Genomic DNA, 26,275 nt, shown 5'->3' with positions numbered 1-26,275 from the left:
TCTGAAATAAAAGATCCCAAAAAATGTTCCACGCGCACAAAAAGCTGATTTCTCTATTTTTTGTTTATGCACAAATTTCTTTACAACCCTGTTAGTGAGCATTAGTTTCTCTACCATAAGCCACGTCCAATGTCGTTTAGAAAATTTGGCAGTATGTCCAACCGGCCTCACAACCACGTCGGCCCAGGACCTCCACATCCTTGCTTCTTCAACTGTGGGATCGTCTGGGGATGGGGGGGGACTGAGGAGGATATCAGTTTTTATTAAATCCCTTTCGTGGGGAAAAAGTAATTCTGATTGGCTGGGTCTGGCTCTCCGGTGGGTGGACATGGCTCCCAAGTGGGTAGGCCTGACCTCCCAAGCTCACCCTTGGCTGCGCCATCGCTTAGGGAATAATGACTACTTCAATTGACTGATCTCCATCTGTAACACAGTAAAATCTTTGAAATTGTTGCGTTTATATTGTTGTTCAGTATTGATTTAAAAGTATCGGAGAGGAAGACAGCATTGAACTAACACAACTGAGGTGCAACCTAATCTAACACTAGCATTCCTCTGAATAGAAACAGTTCCCTGCGGCTCAGTGTCAAACTATTTCATCACATTTGCCAAATTGACAGTCATAACTCTACAGCACTTACTCGGAAAACAAAACGCAGCATGCACCAACCAGCCTTAAGGCATCTAAGGTTGATAGTCGAGGTACACTACATGACCAAAAGTATGTGGACGCCCCCAAACACCTCATTCTAAAATCATGAGCATTAATATGGAGTTGGTCTCTCCTTTGCTGCCATAACAGCCTCCACTCTGGGAAGGCTTTCCACTACATTTTGAAACACTGCTGCTGGGACTTGATTCCATTCAGCCACGAGCATTAGTGAGGTCGGGCAATGATGTTGGGCGATTAGGCCCGGCTCGCATTCGGCATTCCAATTCATCCCAAAGGTGTTTGATGGGGTTGCGGTCAGGGATCTGTACAGGCCAGTCAAACTCTTCCACATCGATCTCGACAAACTATTTCTGTATGGACCTTGTTTTGTGCATGGGGGCATTGTCATGCTGATACAGGAAAGGGCCTAACCCAAACTGTTGGAAGCACGGAATCATCTAGAACATCATTATATGGTGTACAGTTAAGATTTCCCTTCACTGGAACAAAGGGGCCTAGCCAGAACCATGAAAAACAGCCCCAGACCATAATTCCTCCTCCAACAAACTTTACAGTTGGCACTATGCATTCAGGCAGGTAGTGGTCTCCTGGCATCCACCAAACCCAGATTTGTCAGTCGGACTGCGAGATGGTGAAGCGTGATTCATCACTCAAGAGAACGTATTTCCATTGCTCCAAAGTCCAATGGCGGAGAGCTTTACACCACACCAGCCAACGCGTGGGATTGCAGATGGTGATTTTAGGCTTGTGTGCGGCTGCTGAGCCATGGAAACCCATTTCATGAATATCCAGATGAACAGTTCTTGTGCTGGCATGGCTTCTAGAGGCAGTTTGGAACTTGGTAGCAACACTGCAGAAACTATTACACTCAACGGAACGACTTGATTAGTGTAGTGTCAACAACGCAGCCACTGCCAGCTAGCCTACTTCAGCAGTACTGTATCATTTTAATCATTTTAGTCAATAAGATTCTTGCTACGTAGCTTAACTTTCTGAACATTCGAGACGTGTAGTCCACTTGTCATTCCAATCTCCTTTGCATTAGCGTAGCCTCTTCTGTAGCCTGTCAACTATGTGTCGGTTTATCCCTGTTCTCTCCTCTCTGCACAGACCATACAAACGCTCCTCACCGCGTGGCCGCGGCCACCCTACTCTGGTGGTCCCAGCGCGCACGACCCACGTGGAGTTCCAGGTCTCCGGTAGCCTCTGGAACTGCCAATCTGCGGTCAACAAGGCAGAGTTCATCTCAGCCCATGCCTCCCTCCAGTCCCTCGACTTCTTGGCCCTGACGGAAACATGGATCACCACAGACAACACTGCTACTCCTACTGCTCTCTCTTCGTCCGCCCACGTGTTCTCGCACACCCCGAGAGCGTCTGGTCAGCGGGGTGGTGGCACCGGGATCCTCATCTCTCCCAAGTGGTCATTCTCTCTTTCTCCCCTTACCCATCTGTCTATCGCCTCCTTTGAATTCCATGCTGTCACAGTTACTAGCCCTTTCAAGCTTAACATCCTTATCATTTATCGCCCTCCAGGTTCCCTCGGAGAGTTCATCAATGAGCTTGATGCCTTGATAAGCTCCTTTCCTGAGGACGGCTCACCTCTCACAGTTCTGGGCGACTTTAACCTCCCCACGTCTACCTTTGACTCTTTCCTCTCTGCCTCCTTCTTTCCACTCCTCTCCTCTTTTGACCTCACCCTCTCACCTTCCCCCCTACTCACAAGGCAGGCAATACGCTCGACCTCATCTTTACTAGATGCTGTTCTTCCACTAACCTCATTGCAACTCCCCTCCAAGTCTCCGACCACTGCCTTGTATCCTTTTCCCTCTCGCTCTCATCCAACACCTCCCACACTGCCCCTACTCGGATGGTATCGCGCCGTCCCAACCTTCGCTCTCTCTCCCCCGCTACTCTCTCCTCTTCCATCCTATCATCTCTTCCCTCCGCTCAAACCTTCTCCCACCTATCTCCTGATTCTGCCTCCTCAACCCTCCTCTCCTCCCTCTCTGCATCCCTTGACTCTCTATGTCCCCTATCCTCCAGGCCGGCTCGGTCCTCCCCTCCCGCTCCGTGGCTCGATGACTCATTGCGAGCTCACAGAACAGGGCTCCGGGCAGCCGAGCGGAAATGGAGGAAAACTCGCCTCCCTGCGGACCTGGCATCCTTTCACTCCCTCCTCTCTACATTTTCCTCCTCTGTCTCTGCTGCTAAAGCCACTTTCTACCACGCTAAATTCCAAGCTGCTGCCTCTAACCCTAGGAAGCTCTTTGCCACCTTCTCCTCCCTCCTGAATCCTCCGCCCCCTCCCCCCCCTCCTCCCTCTCTGCAGATGACTTCGTCAACCATTTTGAAAAGAAGGTCGACGACATCCGATCCTCGTTTGCTAAGTCAAACGACACTGCTGGTTCTGCTCACACTGCCCTACCCTGTGCTCTGACCTCTTTCTCCCCTCTCTCTCCAGATGAAATCTCGCGTCTTGTGACGGCCGGCCGCCCAACAACCTGCCCGCTTGACCCTATCCCCTCCTCTCTTCTCCAGACCATTTCCGGAGACCTTCTCCCTTACCTCACCTCGCTCATCAACTCATCCCTGACCGTTGGCTACGTCCCTTCCGTCTTCAAGAGAGCGAGAGTTGCACCCCTTCTGAAAAAACCTACACTCGATCCCTCCGATGTCAACAATTACAGACCAGTATCCCTTCTTTCTTTTCTCTCCAAAACTCTTGAACGTGCTGTCCTTGGCCAGCTCTCCCGCTATCTCTCTCTGAATGACCTTCTTGATCCAAATCAGTCAGGTTTCAAGACTAGTCATTCAACTGAGACTGCTCTCCTCTGTATCACGGAGGCGCTCCGCACTGCTAAAGCTAACTCTCTCTCCTCTGCTCTCATCCTTCTAGATCTATCGGCTGCCTTCGATACTGTGAACCATCAGATCCTCCTCTCCACCCTCTCCGAGTTGGGCATCTCCGGCGCGGCCCACGCTTGGATTGCGTCCTACCTGACAGGTCGCTCCTACCAGGTGGCGTGGCGAGAATCTGTCTCCTCACCACGCGCTCTCACCACTGGTGTCCCCCAGGGCTCTGTTCTTGGCCCTCTCCTATTCTCGCTATACACCAAGTCACTTGGCTCTGTCATAACCTCACATGGTCTCTCTTATCATTGCTATGCAGACGACACACAATTAATCTTCTCCTTTCCCCCTTCTGATGACCAGGTGGCGAATCGCATCTCTGCATGTCTGGCAGACATATCAGTGTGGATGACGGATCACCACCTCAAGCTGAACCTCGGCAAGACGGAGCTGCTCTTCCTCCCGGGGAAGGACTGCCCGTTCCATGATCTCGCCATCACGGTTGACAACTCCATTGTGTCCTCCTCCCAGAGCGCCAAGAACCTTGGCGTGATCCTGGACAACACCCTGTCGTTCTCAACTAACATCAAGGCGGTGGCCCGTTCCTGTAGGTTCATGCTCTACAACATCCGCAGAGTACGACCCTGCCTCACACAGGAAGCGGCGCAGGTCCTAATCCAGGCACTTGTCATCTCCCGTCTGGATTACTGCAACTCGCTGTTGGCTGGGCTCCCTGCCTGTGCCATTAAACCCCTTCAACTCATCCAGAACGCCGCAGCCCGTCTGGTGTTCAACCTTCCCAAGTTCTCTCACGTCACCCCGCTCCTCCGTTCTCTCCACTGGCTTCCAGTTGAAGCTCGCATCCGCTACAAGACCATGGTGCTTGCCTACGGAGCTGTGAGGGGAACGGCACCTCAGTACCTCCAGGCTCTGATCAGGCCCTACACCCAAACAAGGGCACTGCGTTCATCCACCTCTGGCCTGCTCGCCTCCCTACCACTGAGGAAGTACAACTCCCGCTCAGCCCAGTCAAAACTGTTCGCTGCCCTGGCCCCCCAATGGTGGAACAAACTCCCTCACGACGCCAGGACAGCGGAGTCAATCACCACCTTCCGGAGACACCTGAAACCCCACCTCTTTAAGGAATACCTAGGATAGGTTAAGTAATCCCTCTCACCCCACCCCCCCTAAGTTTTAGATGCACTATTGTTAAGTGACTGTCCCACTGGATGTCATAAGGTGAATGCACCAATTTGTAAGTCGCTCTGGATAAGAGCGTCTGCTAAATGACTTAAATGTAAAATGTAAATGTAAATGGTAGTGAGTGTTGCAATCAATTTGACAAACTGAATTGTTGGAAAGGTGGCATCCTATGACGGTGCCACGGTGCCACCTTAAAAGCTCAGTGACTTTCAAATAAGGCCATTCTACTGCCAATGTTTGTCTCTGGAGATTGCATGGCTGTGTGCTCAAATGTAATACACCTGTCAGCAATGATAGCGGCTGAAATAAGGGTGTCCACATACTTTTGTATATATAGTGTATATAAAACTTCTATAGGCAGAATAAATTAAGCTATAGTGTCTGAGAAAACACCAATAGGCTTTGAAAAAGAGAAATTCTAGCATTCTCTATTATATCATAAGCTTTTAGCATACCATCTGTACGATAGGCCTTAATAACCTTAAGGGGATGTCCAACGGATTTGTTTTTGTCAGGAGACAGTTTCAACAGTCTCTTCAAAATGAGGGAGAGGGGACGACAAGGATGCAATTAGGATAATGGAATTGCGGTGCTTTGCGTTCCCAATGAAAGGTGTCATTTGACACAGAGGACTGTCGACAGGCTCCTGTCCTCTCCTGAGATTGTTATTGCGGGCTGCTCTCACGAATGCTTCAATCAATCTCATCCTAACAAAGCTGCATTTTAAAGGACATCTCCTGGGAATGAGGGATGTGTTATTATGAACGGCTAGCACCACCTCAAAGACAGAAACTGAAGATTAACGATGGCATTAACAGGAAGCCTTATTAACGTTTAGTGATTCCAAAAAAAAAAAAATCATATTACGTTATCCGATGATAGAACGGACAAAAAAATAAACACTAATTGACCCGAAAGTTTTTAGTTGGAGAATTTTACTTTTTATTAATTTATTATTATTCTTTTTACATAATTTGTATTTTCTTTATGTAAATGGGTGTTATAGAAGGGACCTATTTATCTTGTTTTTGAGAAACATACCATCAGCAATTCACTTCCTCATCCTCGTTGTGGAGAATGCGGGCTCTGACAAATCATGAACAAAGGCTCCAAAAACACCCAAATACGTCCTTTAAGAAATTAAAATCTCTCAGTACAGTGATGCAGGTCTTTAGATATTATACAAATTAAATTCTGTGTATATCCACAACGTTACAGTGCATTCAGAAAGTATTCGGGCCCCTTCACCTTTTCCACTTTGTTACGTTACAGCCTTGCTGCTTTTCTCCCGTCAATCTACACACAATACCCCATAATGAAAAAGGCAAAAACAGGTTCTTAGAAATGTTTGCACATTTTTTTACACACACACACACACACACACACACACACACACACACACACACACACACACACACACACACACACACACACACACACACACACACACACACACACACACACACACACACACACACACACGCTTAACTCAGTAATTTGTTGAGGCACCTTTGGTAGCGATTACAGCCTCAAGTCTTCTTGGGTATGACACTACAAGCTTGGCTTACCTGTATTTGGGGAGGTTCTCCCATTCTTACTTGCAGATTCTCTCAAGATCTGTCGGTGGTCCTTCTGTAGCTCAGTTGGTAGAGCATGGCGCTTGTAACACCAGGGTAGTGGGTTCGATCCCCGGGACCACCCATACGTAGAATGTATGCACACATGACTGTAAGTCGCTTTGGATAAAAGCGTCTGCTAAATGGCATATATTATTATTATTATTATAGGTTGGATGGAGAGCGTCGCTGCACAGCCATTTTCAGGTGTCTCCAGAGAAGTTCGATCAGGTTCAAGTCTGGGCTCTGGCTGGGCCACTCAAGGACATGCAGACCCAAAGCCACTCCTTCGTTGTCTTGGCTGTATGCTTAGGGTTGTTGTCCTGAAGGTAAACTACAGTCCCTGCCGCTGAAAAACACCATGCTTCACCGTAGGGATGGTGCAGGTTTCCTCCAGATGTGACACTTGGCATTCAGGCCAAAGAGTTCAATCTTGGCTTCATCAGACAGGAGAATCTTGTTTCTCATGGTCAGAGTCTTTTAGGTGCTTTTTTGCAAACACCAAGTGGGCTGTCATGTGCCTTTTACTGAGGAGTGGCTTTCACCTGGCCACTCTACGATAAAGGCCTGATTGGTGGAGTGTTGCAGAGATGGTTGTCCTTTTGGAAGGTTCTCCTATCGCCATAGAGGAACTCTGGAGCTCTGTCAGAGTGACCATCAGGTCCTTGGTCACCTCACTGACCAAGACCCTTCTCCCCCAATTGCTCAGTTTGAACAGGCCGGTCAGCTCTAGGAAGAGTCTTGCTGGTGCCAAACTTCTTCCATTTAAGAATGATGTAGGCCACGGTGTTCTTGGGGACCTTCAATGCCTCAGATTTGTTTTAATAACCTTCACCAGATCTGTGCCTCGAGAAAATCCTGTCTTGGAACTCTACAGACAATTCCTTCGACCTCATGGCTTGATTTTTGCTCTGACATGCACTGTCAACTGTGGGCCATACCATGTCCAATAAATTGAATTTACCACAGCTGGACCCCAATGAAGTTGTAGAAACATCTCAAGGATGATCAATGGAAACAGGATACACCGTAGCTCAATTTTGAGTCTTATAGCAAACGGTCTGAATTCTTATGTAAATAAAGAATGTTTTTTAGTTTTAATACATTTGCAAATTCTAAAAACCTGTTTTCACTTCGTCATTATGGGGTATTGTTTATTTAAAAAAAAAAACATTTCATTTTTTATTTATTTTTAGAATAAGGCTGTAATGTAACAAAATGTGGAAAAAGTGAAGGGGTCTGAATACTTTACAAATGTACTGTATATTACATTTTGTTGCAGCTAGAGCAATACCTCTCCGTCCATTTTAGCAGCAGGCTACACAGAGAATGGAACAGCTGTATAGAGGAAACGGGTTGAGTTCAACAAAATGGAATATGTTGCGGATACATTTCGGAATGACAATTTCATGTGCACAACATCTAAGACCTGCACCACTATACTGAGAGTGTTTCTGAAGGACCTATTTGGGTGTTGGAGCATGTGTTCATGTTTTTTCAGAACTGCCATAATGCGCAAAGATGGTTGAGGAAGTGAATTGCTGGTTGGGGTAAGGCATAAATTAGTAGCGTATTAATATGCTCTATACCTATAATAATAATAATATATGCCATTTAGCAGACGCTTTTATCCAAAGCGACTTACAGTCATGTGTGCATACATTCTACGTATGGGTGGTCCCGGGGATCGAACCCACTACCCTGGCGTTACAAGCGCCATGCTCTACCAACTGAGCTACAGAATATCGCAGACATTCGAGTCATTTACATTATTGATCTTTTAAAAGATGCACTATGTAGGAATCATTCCGTCATTTCCTGGTTGCTAAAATTCTAATTGTTCTCCTAATTTAATCTTGTGTGATGAAAAAAACTATAGTGTAAAGAATCATTGTACCATGTAAACCACTGTGAAATATCTTATTTCTTTTCTTAAATATAATATTTTCAGCTGTTTGAAGCTGTAGAACAACACCGTAAGTTAAAGACGCAAAAACAAAACTTAAGACCTGGGAGCATAGAAATAGCACATATAGAACAGATCTACCGCTTCTTAGACTTGCTTTCAATGGTAAATGACAGATATGAAATATTTCCATGTGAATTTGGTCAGGTCGGCCAAAAAGCGTCATATTGCAGCTTTAAAAACGTGTCAAGTGACAATGTCAATTCAACCAATAATTATTGAAACAGCTCTACCTGAAGGAGCTTCCCAACCCCACTAGGACAGGATCAGGCCAGAAGACAGTAGTGAGGGGTCTTTCTGTTTCACTGGGTACAATGACAATCTCAGAGGTATCAGAGCGGAAAAGACCCTGCCGGCCGGATTGAAAAGCTGGGGTGACAAGTCCAGACAGCGAGTCCAGACAGCGATCGTGACAGTGGGACAACTTAATTACTGTCACATGCAAGGGGTAAAGTATATGGTCTTTCTCTGAGTTTGTGTTAACTCTGAAAGTTTCCCAGTCTCTTCGATATTCATCAACTCTTACGTGGAACGTTAACTTATTCAGGTCAAGAAATCCCTATATTATAAACCATTCATTTCATATAAAATGGCACAAAACATTTTTTTGGACTGTTAATGATTTAACGTAAATGTGGCCATTTCACTCAATACACAGTGTACAAAACATGAACACCTGCTCGTTCCATGATATAGGCTGACCAGGTGAATAATAAGCCCTTATTGATGTCACTTGTTAAATCTACTTCAAGCCCTGTAGATGAAGGGGAGGAGAAGGTTTAAAGAAGGATTTAGAGACAATTGAGACATGGCTTGTGTGTGTGCCATTCAGAGGGTGAATGGAAAAGACAAAAGATTTAAGTGTCTTTGAACAGGGTTTGGTAGTAGGTGCCAGGCGCACCAGTAGTGTCAAGAACTGCAAGCCTGCTGGGTTTTTCACGCTCAATAGTTTCTCATGTGTATCAATAATGGTCCACCACCCAAAGGACATCCAAGGCAACTTGACACAACTGTGGGAAGTATTTGAGTCAACACGGGCCAGCATTCCTGTAGAACACATTCAACACCTTGTAGAGTCTATCCTCTAACAAACTGAGGCTGTTCTGAGGGCAAAGAGGGGGGCTGCAACTCAATATTAGGAAGGTGTTCATAATGTTTTGAAGGGCAAAAAAAAAATACAAATAAAGGATTCTCACCCCATTTAAAGACAGTGAATCATGTCGGACTAGATGGAAAGCCAGCACTCCGCAGCCTCCCACACTCCAGCTGAAGGCACAGTAGATGTGACCCCGGCCACCTACAGCATATTCATAGCCCACTGCAGAGGAGTCAATGAAATAGCTAGCCTGGGCTGGCTAAACTCACCCTGACCTCTGTTCAAACACCTCTTCTCCAAACTGTTTCTACCCTACAGCGGTCTTTTTTTAAGGGAAAACTAGGATGTTTTATTTTCAACTTCACATGGGAGCTAGCCCAATTTGTTTGTCCCAAGGTGCACAGAAACTAAATATAAGACGAGAAAAAGCTTGGAAGGACCTATTTCGAATCAGTTGACACCAATTCCAGAGAAAGGAGCAGAAAGTTTACACTGAGTCACACTAGTTGTGTGCAGGGGTTTAAGAGTTGTAGCTGCCTAACTCCTCACTTAACAATAAAGACGAGTGTAACAGACAGCTTTGTCTCAGCCATTGAATTAGATTAGAAGCTCATAACCCAAACCAGCATTATTACTGTGATGAGGTCACCACTTCAGCATCTACATCCCCTGTTAAGGAACGTACACGTAGGTGGGAATGGGGCGCAAACAGTGATTTAGAGGTTCTCTCTCCAGCAAAGAGGAACCATCTGCCCTAAATTAAATCTGACATCGATGAGTATCATCCACTGCCAGGTATGCGTGTGGTGATTGAGGCTCCTGGAACATGTTGTTCCCAACTTTTATAGGAACAAAGTGAACTCTACAGAAACACAGAGCAAAGCCAGGCTAAAGCGAAGGATTATATTTACATTTTTATAGTTTTTTTTTGCTTATCTTTATCAAGGGTGCCAGTAATTTCGGTCATGACTGTATATGAGACAAAGGCATTGCAATTTGGCAACTCAGTAGAAAACAGATGGTTGGAGATGGAACTGAACCGCTTCTCCAACTGGAGACGACAAATGCATGTAAACAAAGTGCACCTAGGCTATGCATGTATATAGCCATCTGGGTTTCCACAAATTGGCCATTTTGGCAGTTTCCAGAACCATTTTCCTACCTGAAATTGGCCGTGACTGTAAACAGATGCTTGTTGTGCTTGACTGTAGAGACGAATGTGTCTCTGTTGGCAGCGTGGCTCCTGACTGAGCTCCGACAGCTTTGATTGTGGTTGCTCACTTATTTGGGCATGCTAATTCTACCTTTTCCTGCTTGCATTGTTCACACACACAGACACTGCTGCTTTTCCAAAATTAGGCAGAAAAGCACACACAGCAACACATCTAAGTCGAACAAAAGCCCAAATGAGTTGTTTAACATCTATGGAGGGTTTATATATACTATGCTGAACAACATGGAGTAATTGTATTTAGCAAAAAATGTTAAAGGCACAGTGCAGTCAAAAACATGATTTTCATGAGATCGAAGTGTGGATATATACAGTCTAAGTTGGAATACTGTGAAATTGTGAAAATGATAATGCACTTTTAGTGTAAGTGCTGTTTGAAAAGAACATCTGAAATTTCACAGTATTCCAACTTAAGAGTTTTTGCCTGACATCACCAGGCAGTAAATGAGTTAATAGATCAATAAGAGCTAGTTTTCAGTTTTCCCCTCCCTACTCAGACTACTCCTAGACAGTCCTAGCAATGGCCTTGCTTGAGAAATTGCTCTTTGCTATAAAGCTATATTTGATTTAATATTGAGATAAAAACTGCTGCATTGGACCTTTAAATAAGTAAATGCAACTTGCGTAATGCGTTAAGTGGACACCAGTGTTTCCTAATCATGGTCCTGGAAATCCAAAGGGATTCATATTTTGTATTTTGTGCCCAAGAACTACACACCTGATTCCACTCATCAAAAGGTTTGATGAGTTTGATTAGTGGAATCAGGTGTGTAGAGCCACGGCAAAAACCTGCACCCCTTTGGGTCCCCAGGTCCAGAATTAAGAGACACTGGTGTCCACAGAACTGGCACCACCACAGGCAGGAGCACCTCACCTCATCATCCTGGTCAACTTCCTCCAGACTGAAGACATCTTTTCTCTTCACTGTGAGCAGGTCCAGGTCCCTCATATCTTCATCCTCCTCGGTTTCATCTGCCCCGAAGATGAGACCCTTAGGACCGGGCTGTAACTTTTTCTCGTCCCCCTCCTCCTCATCTTCCTCATCTGAGCTTTGGGATTCTTGAGCTTCGGACTTGAGCCCGTCTCCTCTGAGCTGAGCCTTGAAGCTCTTTAGTTCCTTCTCCTCCTCATGCGGGGCCACATCTCCCGGCTCGCCGCTCTGTCCAGGGTCTGCTCTCTGCTTCTGGACTTTGTTGAGAAAACGCACCCTTGGGGCAACAGCGAGGCCCAGAGAACTAGCAACAGTACAAAAAGGGAAGAATGACATCAAGCTGGACTTTTACTGAAATGTTTGGTTCATCGTGGTCTAAAAAGGCTAAAATAGCTAGCAGTGGCTAAAGCTAAGCTACTCTATGCTTGAATGAGGGGATGACACAGCTTCTTCTAATGATGCCGCACACCATATTCTCTGTTAAGGCCTTGTGGATAATGATGTCCAAGTCCCCTCACATGCACAACAAACAGGCATATTGTGGCCTGGTTGACATTCTTTTGGGATTGGGAAGCCCTAAACAACTGGAGCAGATCTAAGGAAAACGCTCCACCGCTATGAGACAGATTAGTGGTCAAAATGGCCCGTGTCCCTTCTACTCACGCTGCATACTCCTGGAGCTTGAGCTGGAACACATCAAAGACGTCTTTGTTTTTCATGAGGTAGACGGAGCGCAGGTAGGAGACGAAACACTGCACAGAGAAAGAGGGAGAGAGTGGTGGGGGGGTGAGCGATATCAACAACTGCCATCTCCTTGAACAGCCAGCCGAGGGAGGCGATGAATCACATGGGATGGTGCAAGATGGTGATAAGGGACCCACTTCAAGTGGGCTCTCTCCTCAGGAGAAATGTGTTGCCTGTTTCAAATTATTTGTTCTTTTTTCCCTCCTGTTTTTAGTGCTACATTGATATTGATTACAGCACTGCTGGGTTTGGAGCTGGCAAGAAATTAATATCGCGGTACTTGTGCACATACATTACAAACGTGAAATTATGATTAAACAATCTGTTGACGCATGAAATGGCAAAAAATCCTGTTATGAGTAGAAAAGTGGGTATAACAATTGCACCGTCTTGGCAACGAGGGTGTTAATGAGAGCCAAAAACACACAAAAATAACATATATACATTTCCATTTTCAATCACATTTTAATTACTTAGCCAGAAGTGTAAATAATGCAGTATGTAAATGCAGTCCATTACGCCTGTTGTCCAAAAATCTACCGGCCTAACAAAATGTCTACTGGCCCGGACATGGTGTCATTTTAAAATGCATTGGGGTCATCCAGGGCCTATAGGTTGGCATGCGCCCTCTCTATATTCAGCTATTAAGCTACATTTGATTCCTATGATATGTATTAAAAAACAAATAATTTAGAAATTAGCCTTTATTCTTTAGAATAGCATTTTATTAATTGCATTCATTTTTTGTTTGTAAATTATGTTATTTTAAGAAGGAAAAACAATCTCAAAATCAGACGCTGCGCCCCTTTAAGATAATTGTGTTCCAAAAGAGATATTGACCTGGTTTCAGTAGGCTAGCCAAGACAAACGCTAGATGTCTTGTTTTAGCTTTCTTTGTGCAGACTATCAACAGTAGCCAGCATATTTCTAGTATGTTCACTATTGAAGGTTTACTTCTGTAAATCGCTTTCCCTAGCTCAAAATACAATCAGCTCAGTGAGTGAGTAGCTTTTTTTTTCTCCTGACAGCTTGCGTGTGTGCTGTGAAGGCATCAACTCATGTACTGCTCGAGTAGCTGCGACGCGTGGGCGCGTGGTGGTGCTTAAATGAAAGGCCAATCATATTGCTCAAATGTAAATACATTTCCGTGTGTAGTCTTCAAAATGGTAGACTAAAACAGAGGAGGCAAACGTTGAACTGGAATGCAAAAACGCACACAGAAGTTGACAAGATCCACTGGCACGACATGTTTTTACTGTCCCCGGGCCAGTGGGCCATCGTTAATGTCGGACCCTGCATTATCATCCTGGTGACAACTCTGGATGTTATGGGTGTAAGCACTATGGCTGAAAATAACTCCTGTCCTGGAAAGCTAATGGCTTGACCCCTGATCCATCCCAATCCTGTAATGGTCTCGCCCCCCTGCCCTTACCCCCCTCCCAGGACACTGACCCTCTGTGCTCGCTCCTTCTGTTCCTTCTCCTGGGCCAGGAAAGCCTCCAGCTTCTGCTGCACGCTCGTCAGCTTCTCTGGGTTCACCCTGGCAACAAGAAAATACTCTGAATCCACAAATCACATATGTAAAATCTATTTTTTTAAAAGGTCACAGATGCATGGACACGCTCATGGGGGAAAAACATTTTTTAAACCCCCTCCCCACACAGGTTATTAGTGGTCCGTAACAAAACTTGCCATTCATATCAAAAGGTCATATATTTGCACACGTGATGAGCCTGAAAACAGTTGCCCTATCATCATTATCATATTGGACAAGAGATCATTTCAGCCCCCAAAAAAACAGTCAAAGCTATTTAGGTCACAGCGTGTCATATCTAGCATTATCTCCTTCGTTGAAAAAGCTAGTCCAGCTAAGTCCATTTGTAGCACTGTGATGGATGGACTTCTTCTCTGTCAAGGTCTAGTGGCCCTCTGTGCCAGGCAGCTTTGCGTGAGAGAAGGGGCACATCTAAAATGTCAATTTTCCTCTCCATTGCCCACCTCAGTGTCACAGAGGCAACAGTAGACTGAAGGGGAATCATATAGTGGGGATGACATGGAAATGAGCAACTGTCCATCCTAACTGTCCAATGACAACATTTACAACCAGTCAGGCTGAAATAAGGATGTTTTGTTTTGAGGTAAAAACCAGGGCTGCATTCCAATTCCCTACCCCTTAGCTCAAAGTGTGTACTTGCTCACTACACTTGTTCCCTCCCCTAATAGATTTAGAAGCCATTGGTTGGGTGTTAGCATAAACCAGAGTGAGTTCCCACCATATTTATTACACCAGTCCATCAATGAGGGGGAGTGAATGAGTGCCAAATTCGGTGAAAATTAAATCAACCCGCCTAGAGCATATTAGCTGTCAGGTCTTTTGGAAGTCAGGGAGAGTTCATAAAAAAGACACTCGTAGGTTAATTGGGGGGCACTCACTATTGTCCATCTTTCAGAGTATGGCTGCACAATGCACTTCCCTCTCGAGAATGCACTCTCTCCAGCCAATTTGTGCACATTCATTATTTCGTAACTTCATTGTGTAAATTGTTTGCGTTTGATCGTTAGTGTCTATCAATTCCCTATTACATATATCACCAGTAGTACATTTACTGTTAATTCCTATAAATTCTAATCTACAAATGTTTGTTTGGTTATGGTAATGTGTTAATGCGTTCAATATAATATTATTTCAGTCTTTTATCGTTCTCATTGTCGGAGTGGACAATGTCATGATACTTATTATGGCATTATTAAAGGTATTGATATAGGTTTGACTACAGTGTCGACAATGGAGTAGTCAATGCTGTTTTCTTTGTAACTAAGACCAAGTTTAACACCTGCTTAATTATTTAATGGGTGCCTGACTTTGTATAAAAGTGGTGGTTCACACACTGTTGGGGGGGTCTGGAGATCCAGTTTTTCTGACTAGAAAACTAATCTACCGCCTTCCCTCAAAGTCACACCCACAGTGATTGATTGACGTCTGAAATCCTACCAACGCTTTGACACAAACATCCTGCCCCCTCCACAGTGATTGATTGACAGGTCAAACTGTTAAAGGGATGGTTCACCCAAATTACAATTAGTTTCCTTACCTAACTGTCCACAGCAGCTGAGACAAACAGAATTTTAATTATTGAAAATTGATGAATTCAAAGGTCATGACTTTCTACTCAATACCACAACTCAGTACCAATCTGGGAGGTAAAGTCAGTCAAGTCCTCAATAATTTAGCTTTGTCTTTTGGATGGCATCAAGGCATAATAATGTACTAGAGGCCACCAAAATAGAGCTTGTTCGTCAACAAACAAACAAAATTCTCGAACCCCTCAGCCCGGAACTCCCTCGCTGGCTACTTTTTCTATTTGGCTGGTGGAAAACACTGCTATAGGGCTAGGTTACAGGTAACCTACAGAAGGCTTGGTTTGTAATAATATGAAACAGACACCAAGCAATTTTTACAGGAAAATAAGTTCTAAATACAAGGTTTACCAGCATCATCTCATCTCTCGATGATGAGCATACGGACATGTAGCCTAAACTGACATTTTTTAGATGGCTAAAATAATGTAGGTCTAACTTCGGGTTGACCCTCCCCCATTTAGTTTACTAAATGTTTGGTTGATAGGCTGTTGGTTATTCATAAACGGCTACTGCTTTGGACCCAACACTGCTTGTGAGAGTATTTCTTAGGCCTACAGTAATGTGTGAATGGTGTCTTGGGTATAAATGTTAAATGTTGAGTCAAGAAGGGGAGTGTGGCTTAGATGCACAAGTCACGCGTTTCAGGAATGCGTTCTCGCGCCAATATTTGCGCATTTAGTAGTAAATCTCCAGTAGTAAATTTATCATTAATTCCCATCATTTCTAATCTACAATGTTTCTTTGGTTATGCTTACTTATGTTAATGCATTACATGTATTATTACAGTTTCTCATTGTCAGAGTGGACACGTTGTTCACAGAGCTCACAACCCGTGTTACACTTGTGAGAAAAGGTCTTGATTCTCATGATCAGAGATCTTTCAGTTCCTTTTGGCAGGTGACCAAAAGGTCACTGACAGAGCTTCAGAGTTCCTCTGTGGGGATGGGAGTACCTTCCAGACGGACAACCATCTCTGCAGCACACCAGACAGAAGCCACTCCTCAGTAAAAGGCACGACAGACCCGCTTGAGGTTGGCCAAAAGGAAATTAAAGGACTCTCAGACCATGAGAAACAAGATTATGATGAAACCAAGATTGAACTCAAGTGGCCCAGCCAGAGCCTGGACTTGAACCCGATCAAAACATCTCTGGAGACCTGAAAATAGCTGTGCAGCGACACTCCCTATCCAACCTGACAGAGCTTGAGAGGATCTTGCAGAGAAGAAGTATGGGAGAAACTCCCCAAATACAGCTGTGCTGAGCTTTTAGCGTCATACCCAAGACAAGGCTGTAATCACTTCCAAAGGTGTGTCAATAAAGTACTGAGTAAAGGGTCTGAATACTCTCGTCTCTCTGTGATTCATGCATGTCCATCCATTTGCAAGAGGCTGAATTAATCTTACTGGAGAATCAGAGCGAACAAATCAGCGCCCTTCTGTCCCAGTATGCATATAACGTATCTGATGCTGTATGGTCAGAAAGAGTATGACATTGTTGCCATCCATAGCATTAAATACAAGGGAAGCCAGCAAGCATTTAGCCCGGCTTGATAATTGAAAGAAAATAATAGCCAATCAGCTTTGCGCTAAACTGACTGAGCTCAGCTATGAATGGTCCTGGCTCACCAAAAACAACAAAAAAGTCAAGGGAAGCCAGTTTGGATTTGGCTTCAGACCAATTACATCACAAGCCAAACGTCATTATTGACAGAAAAAAAAAAAAAATTGTTGCATCTCGTGTTGTCCTCCAGTGGCTAGAATCATCTCTTTCATAAATTAGCCATGGATGGAGATAGGGATTTGGACTTGAGGTTTTACTTCATTCTCCGTACTGGCCAATGATTATAACAGCAATTCTAATCCAAATATAAATTCATACATTGTACCCCTGGCCTGAGAGGATGGAAGTTCAACATGTAGCGTGATAATGTTAACTAGCTGTTCTGGTGTATTGTTGCCCCTGAAAGTAAGTTAAACTAGAGAAAGTATTTTAGACAGATAGACTAGGACAACAAAAACTAAAAGCGTGTACTGTATGACAGTCAGAAACCGTTTGGGCTTCCGAATGGTGCAGCGATCTAAGGCACCATGGTTCAATTCCAGGCTGTATCACGGCTGGCCGTGATCGGGAGTCCCATAGGGCAGCGCACAATAGGCCCAGCATCGTTTGGCCGGGGTATGCCGTCTTTGTAAATAAGAATTTGTTCTCAACTTTATTTAACCAGGTAGGCTAGTTGAGAACACATTCTCATTTACAACTGCGACCTAGCCAAGATAAAGCAAAGCAGTTCGAACACATACAACAGCACAAAGTTACACATGGAATAAACAAAAATGCAGTCAATAATACAGTAGAAAAAGTATATCTACAGTGTGTACAAATGAGGTAAGGGAGATGGCAATAAATAGGCCATGGTGGCGAGGTAATAACGATATAACAAGTAAACACTGGAGAGATTGATGTCCAGAAGATGAATGTGCAAGTAGAGATACTGTGGTGCAAAGGACCTAATAAAAAAATACAGTATGGGGATGAGGTAGTTTGGTTGGGTATTTATAGATGGGCTATGTACAGGTGCAATTATCTGTGAGCTGCTCTGACAGCTCACAACTGACTTGCCTAGTTAAATAAAAGGTTGAATAAAAAAATCTATTAAAACAGGGGAGCATGGCACTGGCGTTTGTCTACAAGTAGGGTGAGTCCACATGTTTTTTTCTACTACAGAAATCAGTACCATGGACAGCCACATCAGATTTAGCTTATGTTGATTGGACTAAATAGTTTTTGGCATATTTTAGTTGTCACTGTATTAGACTAAGCATAGCTGTTTAGATGATGTTGAAATGGTGCTGGAATAGTGGAGGCAGCTCCTGTTTTATATGATACCTGCAGTAACTCTCCGTGGTTTGAAATCAATAGTTGTTTAGTTGTCTAAAAAAAATGTCAGAAACATTACCTTGCTTGACCATGCTGTAGGTCTTGTAACTGTTTGTTTCATGCAATATGATTTGTGGACTCCCACGGACAGATGTTGCTCTCCGGTTTTGTGATGAAACAAAGGTGTGGTTGAATATATTAATTTCTCGGCCTTAGCATATACAGTGCGGAGAACAAGTATTTGATACACTGCAGATTTTGCAGGTTTTCCTACTTACAGAGCATGTACGGTCTGTAATTTTTATTATAGGTACACTTCAACTGTGAGAGACGGAATCTAAAACAAAAATCAAGAAAATCACATTGTATGATGAAGTAATTAATTAGACTTTTATTGCAATGACATAAGTATTTGATCACCTACCAACCAGTAAGAATTCCGGCTCTCACAGACCAGTTCGTTTTTCTTTAAGAAGCCCTCCTGCTCTCCACTCATTACCTGTATTAACTGCACCAGTTTGAACTCGTTACCTGTATAAAAGACACCTGTCCACACACTCAATCAAACAGACTCCAACCTCTCCACACTGGCCAAGACCAGAGAGCTGTGTAAGGACAACAGGGATAGAATTGTACACCTGCACAAGGCTGGGATGGGCTACAGGACAATAGGCAAGCAGCTTGGTGAGAAGGCAACTGTTGGCGCAATTATTAGAAAATGGAAGAAGTTCAAGATGACGGTCAATCACCCTCGGTCTGGGGCTCCATGCAAGATCTCACCTCGTGGGGCATCAATTATCATGAGGAAGGTGAGGGATCAGCCCAGAACTACACGGCAGGACCTGGTCAATGAAATGAAAAGAGCTGGTGAACACATTCTCAAAGAAAACCATTAGTAACACTACGCCGTCATGGATTAAAATCCTGCAGCGCACGCAAGGTCCCCCTGCTCAAGCTCGCGCATGTCCAGGCCCGTCTGAAGTTTGCCAAAGACCATTTGGATGATCCAGAGGAGGAATGAGAGAAGGTCATGTGGTCTGACGAGACAAAAATAGCTTTTTGGTCTAAACTCCACTCGCCGTGTTGGAGGAGGAAGGAGGATGAGTACAACCCCAAGAACACCATCCCAACCGTGAAGCATGGAGGTGGAAACATCATTCTTTGGGGATGCTTTTCTGCAAAGGGGACAGGACGACTGCATCGTATTGAGGGGAGGATGGATGGGGCCATGTATCGCGAGATCTTGGCCAACAACCTTCTTCCCTCAGTAAGAGCATTGAAGATGGGTCGTGGATGGGTCTTCCAGCATGACAACGACCCGAAACACACAGCCAGGGCAACTAAGGAGCTGTTCTGTAAGAAGCATCTCAAGGTCCTGGAGTGGCCTAGCCAGTCTCCAGACCTGAACCCAATAGAAAAGCTTTGGAGGGAGATGAAAGTCCGTATTGCCCAGCGACAGCCCCGAAACCTGAAGGATCTGGAGATGGTCTGTATGGAGGAGTGGGCCAAAATCCCTGCTGCAGTATGTGCAACTCTGGTCAAAAACTACAGGAAACGTATGATCTCTGTAATTGCAAACAAAGGTTTCTGTACCAAATATTAAGTTCTGCTTTTCTGATGTATCAAATAATTTTGTCATGCAATACAATGCAAATTAATTACTTAAAAATCATATGTGATTTTCTGGATTTTTGTTTTAGATTCCGTCTCTCACAGTTGAAGTGTACCTATGATAAAAACGACATACCTCTATAAGCAAAAAACCTGCAAAATCGGCGGTGTATCAAATACTTGTTCTCCCCACTGTATATATCAGTGTCAAAGCATATGAACCAACAGGTTATCCAGCAAACAACTAAATTATCACAACACGTTCCCCCCCCCCTGGATTGGCTTCCCCGGTGATTTTACCCACATAACACTAGTGGTCCAGAGCTCACTGGAGCTGCAAACTCCGTGTTTTAAGTTCGTTGCAGACAGGCAAGCAGAGAGACAAATGTGACTGACAGAACATGAACAAACCTCCATGCAAAGCCATGTGATTTACAGGATATTTTCTACCTGCAGAGTTTGTATTTGTTGGCTTTATGTATGCTATCTTTACCTAGTTGGCAAAAGTTTTGATCTCTGGCTCCTCCGCTTGTCATTTGTGTCTCTTAATTTCATCAAACAGTGCACTTAAAGCACCAGACAAGTTCATTGCATAGAGCCGATTGATTTTATTACAACACAGGGTGTTGATTTGTTCATGTTTATTAATACAAGGATTCCTTGCACAAAAATCTACCCTCGTGTTCCAGCAGCATAAGGGCAGTGTGTCGTGGCTGGATAGCTTGCGTCACATCCATCCCATGACTAGTGTTACCGCTGAGACCTGCTTTTCGTCGGTCTTACATTTTCCAATATGTGCTGCGAGAAATTGTCACTTTTGCACTTGTTTTCAAGGGTGCACCTCAAATATTGCCTACCCTCCCACCTCAGCGCAAGCGAGCCAATATTACACAGGTATACTGCTAAACCTGGCGCATGGGGTGGAGAACACAAGCGCGCCAGTTTCTACATACTGATATATATCTCGATGTGTGAGTAATATTATTGTATGTTATACAGCACCTTGGGCATGAGAACCGCTTTATAAAAATTAATTTTCCTTCTAATTATTTTTGTGTAAACAAATTTGTGCATGTGGAAGAGAGAGTGCGTGTGTGTATATATGTGCTGTGGGGGCATCATGCTGGGTCTGCTGCTTATCAGCATTTAGCCAGAGGGGCTTAGGCCTGGTGTCCTCTGTGATAGCTGAGCCAGTCTCTCTCTCTCTCACACACACACACACACACACACACACACACACACACACACACACACACACACACACACACACACACACACACACACACACACACACACACACACACACACACACACACACACACACACACACACACACACACACACACACACACACTTGGCCTATTTACTGCATCGCTCACAGCCCCTCAGCTCCCCCCAAATCCACTCAGTCTCTCCCCGTCTCACACACAACTCCAACAAACAGGACATCAGACCCCTCGTTATTACAACTTACTGTGACAACAAGTAACTCATGGTGTCAGGCACACACAGCGGACAGGACAAGGGGACAGGTTCGACATCTATATAGCACACATCTACAACATATTAGAACTACCAGACACAATATGAGGTTGTTTCAGAATCAGAAATGTGAGGAAAGTCAGCTGGCTCACTTGATGACCATGCCTGCTTTGTGAAATCTCCCCCCATCTGTCCAAGGCATCTGGTAAGGTGAAATATTATTTTGAAGCATATGGTATTATGTAGAACATTCTCACAGGGCCTCTTTGTTTGTTTATTTGTTGTTGGTTTTTTTTGGGGGGGGGGTGAAAAAGCAGGTGGGAAGATGGAGTCAAGGGAATAAAGCTCTAAAACAGTAAGAGACAAAACAAACTACAGACCACCACCTGTTCTGTATTAATTCCTCACATACAGAAGACCTCCACAGCCAACAGCGTTCCCAGTCCCAGTGAAATACAAGAGGTTGTAGGTGAACTCACTGAATTCTGTTGATGGGGACTTTCTTCTCCTGGAGCTGAGATAGCATGCCCTTCTCTTCTGAGGGCAGCAGAACAAGCAGGGCCTCTCCTCCCTCCTTATACCTGTTCGGGAAAAAACAATTGCATTCTTATTTGGGCTGGCGCAATTATTGTGTAACTAGCTTTTCATATTTACATGAAGTGGGTAAAGTTGGCACTCATTTTACGAGCAGAGCGGCACGGTTGGGATGAGAAGGTTCATTTCCAGAAGTTACAAGCGGTCAGCACCTTTTTTTTTTGACAGGCGTGTCACCAAAGCTGTGTGGGTATTCATTAGGTATGTCGTAGGTCATTTTCAAAAGATGCATTAAAGGCGAAAAATGCCAATTATGACAATAACCGTGGCAATTTGCACGACAAGTAAACGTTACCCCAAATTCCATAATCGTCACATCCCTAATTCTTATTTTATTTCCTAAATGTATGAATATGTTGCAATTGGCCAATAATGCAGAGGAGTGGGTGTAATAATGTAAAATAATGATACGGCTCAAACTCAAATGCGTACATAACTTGTGCAATCAATCTGCAAAATCTGCACAGTTAATGGTACGCTTCTTACGATAATGAACGACTCCTTTGTATGGTTTTGTGAACAAGTTAGAGGCACAGGGAGACAGATGGGGTGCAAGAGGAAGAGAGAGAGGTGGCAGAGAGCTACGTTCCTCCTCACACCAAGAGGAGCTGTGAAATACATGCAGTCAGACAGAGAGAGAGATATTACCTCAACTAATGAACCCCCTTTATATAGCCTCGGTGGATATTTTACTGCTGCTGTTTAATTAATTTGTTACTTTTATTTTTAATTTAGAGAGAGAGAGAGAGTAAACACACAAGTGAGAGCAAGCAGGAGAGAGCAAGAGAGAGAGAGCGCGCAGGAGAGAGAGCAAGAGAGAGAGAGCGCGAGAGAGCAAGAGAGAGAGCGCGAGAGAGCAAGAGAGAGAGAGCGCGAGAGAGCAAGAGAGAGAGAGCGCGAGAGAGCAAGAGAGAGAGAGCGCGAGAGAGCAAGAGAGAGCAAGAGAGAGAGAGCCGCAGGAGAGAGAGAGCGCGCAGGAGAGAGAGAGAGAGCACAGGAGAGAGAGAGAGCGCGCAGGAGAGAGAGAGAGCGCGCAGGAGAGAGAGAGAGCGCGCAGAGAGAGAGAGCGCGCAGGAGAGAGAGAGCGCGCAGGAGAGAGAGAGCGCGCAGGAGAGAGAGAGCGCGCAGGAGAGAGAGAGCGCGCAGGAGAGAGAGAGCGCGCAGGAGAGAGAGAGCGCGCAGGAGAGAGAGAGCGCGCAGGAGAGAGAGAGCGCGCAGGAGAGAGAGCGCGAAGGAGAGAGAGCGCGAGAGCGCGCAGGAGAGAGAGCGCGCAGGAGAGAGAGCGCGCAGGAGAGAGAGCGCGCAGGAGAGAGAGCGCGCAGGAGAGAGAGCGCGCAGGAGAGAGAGTGCGCAGGAGAGAGAGTGCGCAGGAGAGAGAGTGCGCAGGAGAGAGAGCGCGCAGGAGAGAGAGAGCGCGCAGGAGAGAGAGAGCGCGCAGGAGAGAGAGAGCGCGCAGGAGAGAGAGAGCGCGCAGGAGAGAGAGAGCGCGCAGGAGAGAGAGAGCGTGCAGGAGAGAGAGAGCGCGCAGGAGAGAGAGAGCGCGAGAACGCGCAGGAGAGAGAGCGCGAGAGCGCGCAGGAGAGAGAGCGCGAAGGAGAGAGAGCGCGAGAGCGCGCAGGAGAGAGAGCACGCAGGAGAGAGAGCGCAGGAGAGAGAGTGCGCAGGAGAGAGAGTGCGCAGGAGAGAGAGCGCGCAGGAGAGAGAGCGCGCAGGAGAGAGAGCGCGCAGGAGAGAGAGCGCGCAGGAGAGTCTCTGGACCCACTCACTCTCACAGTCATACACTGGACCTAGTTTTGTCCCATGGAATAAATGTTGTGGATCTTAATGTTTTTCCTCATAATCCTGGACTATCGGACCACCATTTTATTACGTTTGCAATTGCAACAAATAATCTGCTCAGACCCCAACCAAGGAACATCAAAAGTCGTGCTATAAATTCACAGACAACACAAAGATTCCTTGATGCCCTTCCAGACTCCCTCTGCCTACCCAAGGACGCCAGAGGACAAAAATCCGTTAACCACCTAACTGAGGATCTCAATTTAACCTTGCGCAATACCCTAGATGCAGTTGCACCCCTAAAAACTAAAAAAATGTCTCATAAGAAACTAGCTCCCTGGTACACAGAAAATACCCGAGCTCTGAAGCAAGCTTCCAGAAAATTGGAACAGAAATGGCGCCACACCAAACTGGAAGTCTTCCGACTAGCTTGGAAGGATGGTACCGTGCAGTACCGAAGAGCCCTTACTGCTGCTCGATCGTCCTATTTTTCTAACTTAATTGAGGAAAATAAGAACAATCCGAAATTCCTTTTTGATACTGTGGCAAAGCTAACTAAAAAGCAGCATTCCCCAAGAGAGGATGACTTGCACTTTAGCAGTGATAAATTCATGAACTTCTTTGAGGAAAAGATTATGATTATTAGAAAGCAAATTACGGACTCCTCTTTAAACCTGCGTATTCCTCCAAACCTCAGTTGTCCTGAGTCTGCACAACTCTGCCAGGACCTAGGATCAAGAGAGACGCTCAAGTGTTTTAGTACTACATCTCTTGACACAATGATGAAAATAATCATGGCCTCTAAACCTTCAAGCTGTATACTGGACCCTATTCCAACTAAACTACTGAAAGAGCTGCTTCCTGTGCTTGGCCCTCCTATGTTGAACATAATAAACGACTCTCTATCCACTGGATGTGTACCAAACTCACTAAAAGTGGCAGTAATAAAGCCTCTCTTGAAAAAGCCAAACCTTGACCCAGAAAATATAAAAAACTATCGGCCTATATCGAATCTTCCATTCCTCTCAAAGATTTTAGAGAAGGCTGTTGCGCAGCAACTCACTGCCTTCCTGAAGACAAACAATGTATACGAAATGCTTCAGTCTGGTTTTAGACCCCATCATAGCACTGAGACGGCACTTGTGAAGGTGGTAAATGACATTTTGATGGCATCGGACCGAGGCTCTGCATCTGTCCTCGTGCTCCTAGACCTTAGTGCTGCTTTTGATACCATCGATCACCACATTCTTTTGGAGAGATTGGAAACCCAAATTGGTCTACACGGACATGTTCTGGCCTGGTTTAGGTCTTATCTGTCGGAAAGATATCAGTTTGTCTCTGTGAATGGTTTGTCCTCTGACAAATCAACTGTACATTTCGGTGTTCCTCAAGGTTCTGTTTTAGGACCACTATTGTTTTCACTATATATTTTACCTCTTGGGGATGTTATTCGAAAACATAATGTAAACTTTCACTGCTATGCGGATGACACACAGCTGTACATTTCAATGAAACATGGTGAAGCCCCAAAATTGCCCTCGCTAGAAGCATGTGTTTCAGACATAAGGAAGTGGATGGCTGCAAACTTTCTACTATTAAACTCGGACAAAACAGAGATGCTTGTTCTAGGTCCCAAGAAACAAAGAGATCTTCTGTTGAATCTGACAATTAATCTTAATGGTTGTACAGTCGTCTCAAATAAAACTGTGAAGGACCTCGGCGTTACTCCGGACCCTGATCTCTCTTTTGAAGAACATATCAAGACCATTTCGAGGACAGCTTTTTTCCATCTACGTAACATTGGAAAAATCAGAAACTTTCTGTCCAAAAATGATGCAGAAAAATTAATCCATGCTTTTGTCACTTCTAGGTTAGACTACTGCAATGCTCTATTTTCCGGCTACCCGGATAAAGCACTAAATAAACTTCAGTTAGTGCTAAATACGGCTGCTAGAATCCTGACTAGAACCAAAAAATTTGATCATATTACTCCAGTGCTAGCCTCTCTACACTGGCTTCCTGTCAAAGCAAGGGCTGATTTCAAGGTTTTACTGCTAACCTACAAAGCATTACATGGGCTTGCTCCTACCTACCTCTCTGATTTGGTCCTGCCGTACATACCTACACGTACGCTACGGTCACAAGACGCAGGCCTCCTAATTGTCCCTAGAATTTCTAAGCAAACAGCTGGAGGCAGGGCTTTCTCCTATAGAGCTCCATTTTTATGGAACAGTCTGCCTACCCATGTCAGAGACGCAAACTCGGTCTCAACCTTTAAGTCTTTACTGAAGACTCATCTCTTCAGTGGGTCATATGATTGAGTGTAGTCTGGCCCATGAGTGGGAAGGTGAACGGAAAGGCTCTGGAGCAACGAACCGCCCTTGCTGTCTCTGCCTGGCCGGTTCCCCTCTTTCCACTGGGATTCTCTGCCTCTAACCCTGTTACGGGGGCTGAGTCACTGGCTTGCTGGGGCTCTCTC

At 44.9% G+C, this 26,275-nt stretch overlaps 1 protein-coding gene across 2 annotated transcripts in view; it reads right to left on the bottom strand.

Annotated features, from left to right (window-relative positions):
- Positions 1-26,275, bottom strand: part of ddx10 (DEAD (Asp-Glu-Ala-Asp) box polypeptide 10) — a 90,157-nt gene that overhangs the window by 34,678 nt on the left and 29,204 nt on the right. For both annotated transcript variants that reach the window (XM_046304478.1, XM_046304479.1), the window contains exons 10-13: positions 21,903-22,004; positions 13,765-13,852; positions 12,232-12,320; positions 11,512-11,872 (exon numbers count right to left, since the gene is read on the bottom strand). In XM_046304478.1, coding sequence (XP_046160434.1) covers positions 11,512-11,872; positions 12,232-12,320; positions 13,765-13,852; positions 21,903-22,004 — 640 coding nt within the window. The remainder of the gene's footprint in view (positions 1-11,511; positions 11,873-12,231; positions 12,321-13,764; positions 13,853-21,902; positions 22,005-26,275) is intronic.

The sequence above is a fragment of the Oncorhynchus gorbuscha genome, linkage group LG16 (assembly GCF_021184085.1).
Source record: "Oncorhynchus gorbuscha isolate QuinsamMale2020 ecotype Even-year linkage group LG16, OgorEven_v1.0, whole genome shotgun sequence".
Lineage (NCBI taxonomy): Eukaryota > Metazoa > Chordata > Actinopteri > Salmoniformes > Salmonidae > Oncorhynchus > Oncorhynchus gorbuscha.
This window is presented reverse-complemented; position numbering and strand designations above follow the sequence as displayed.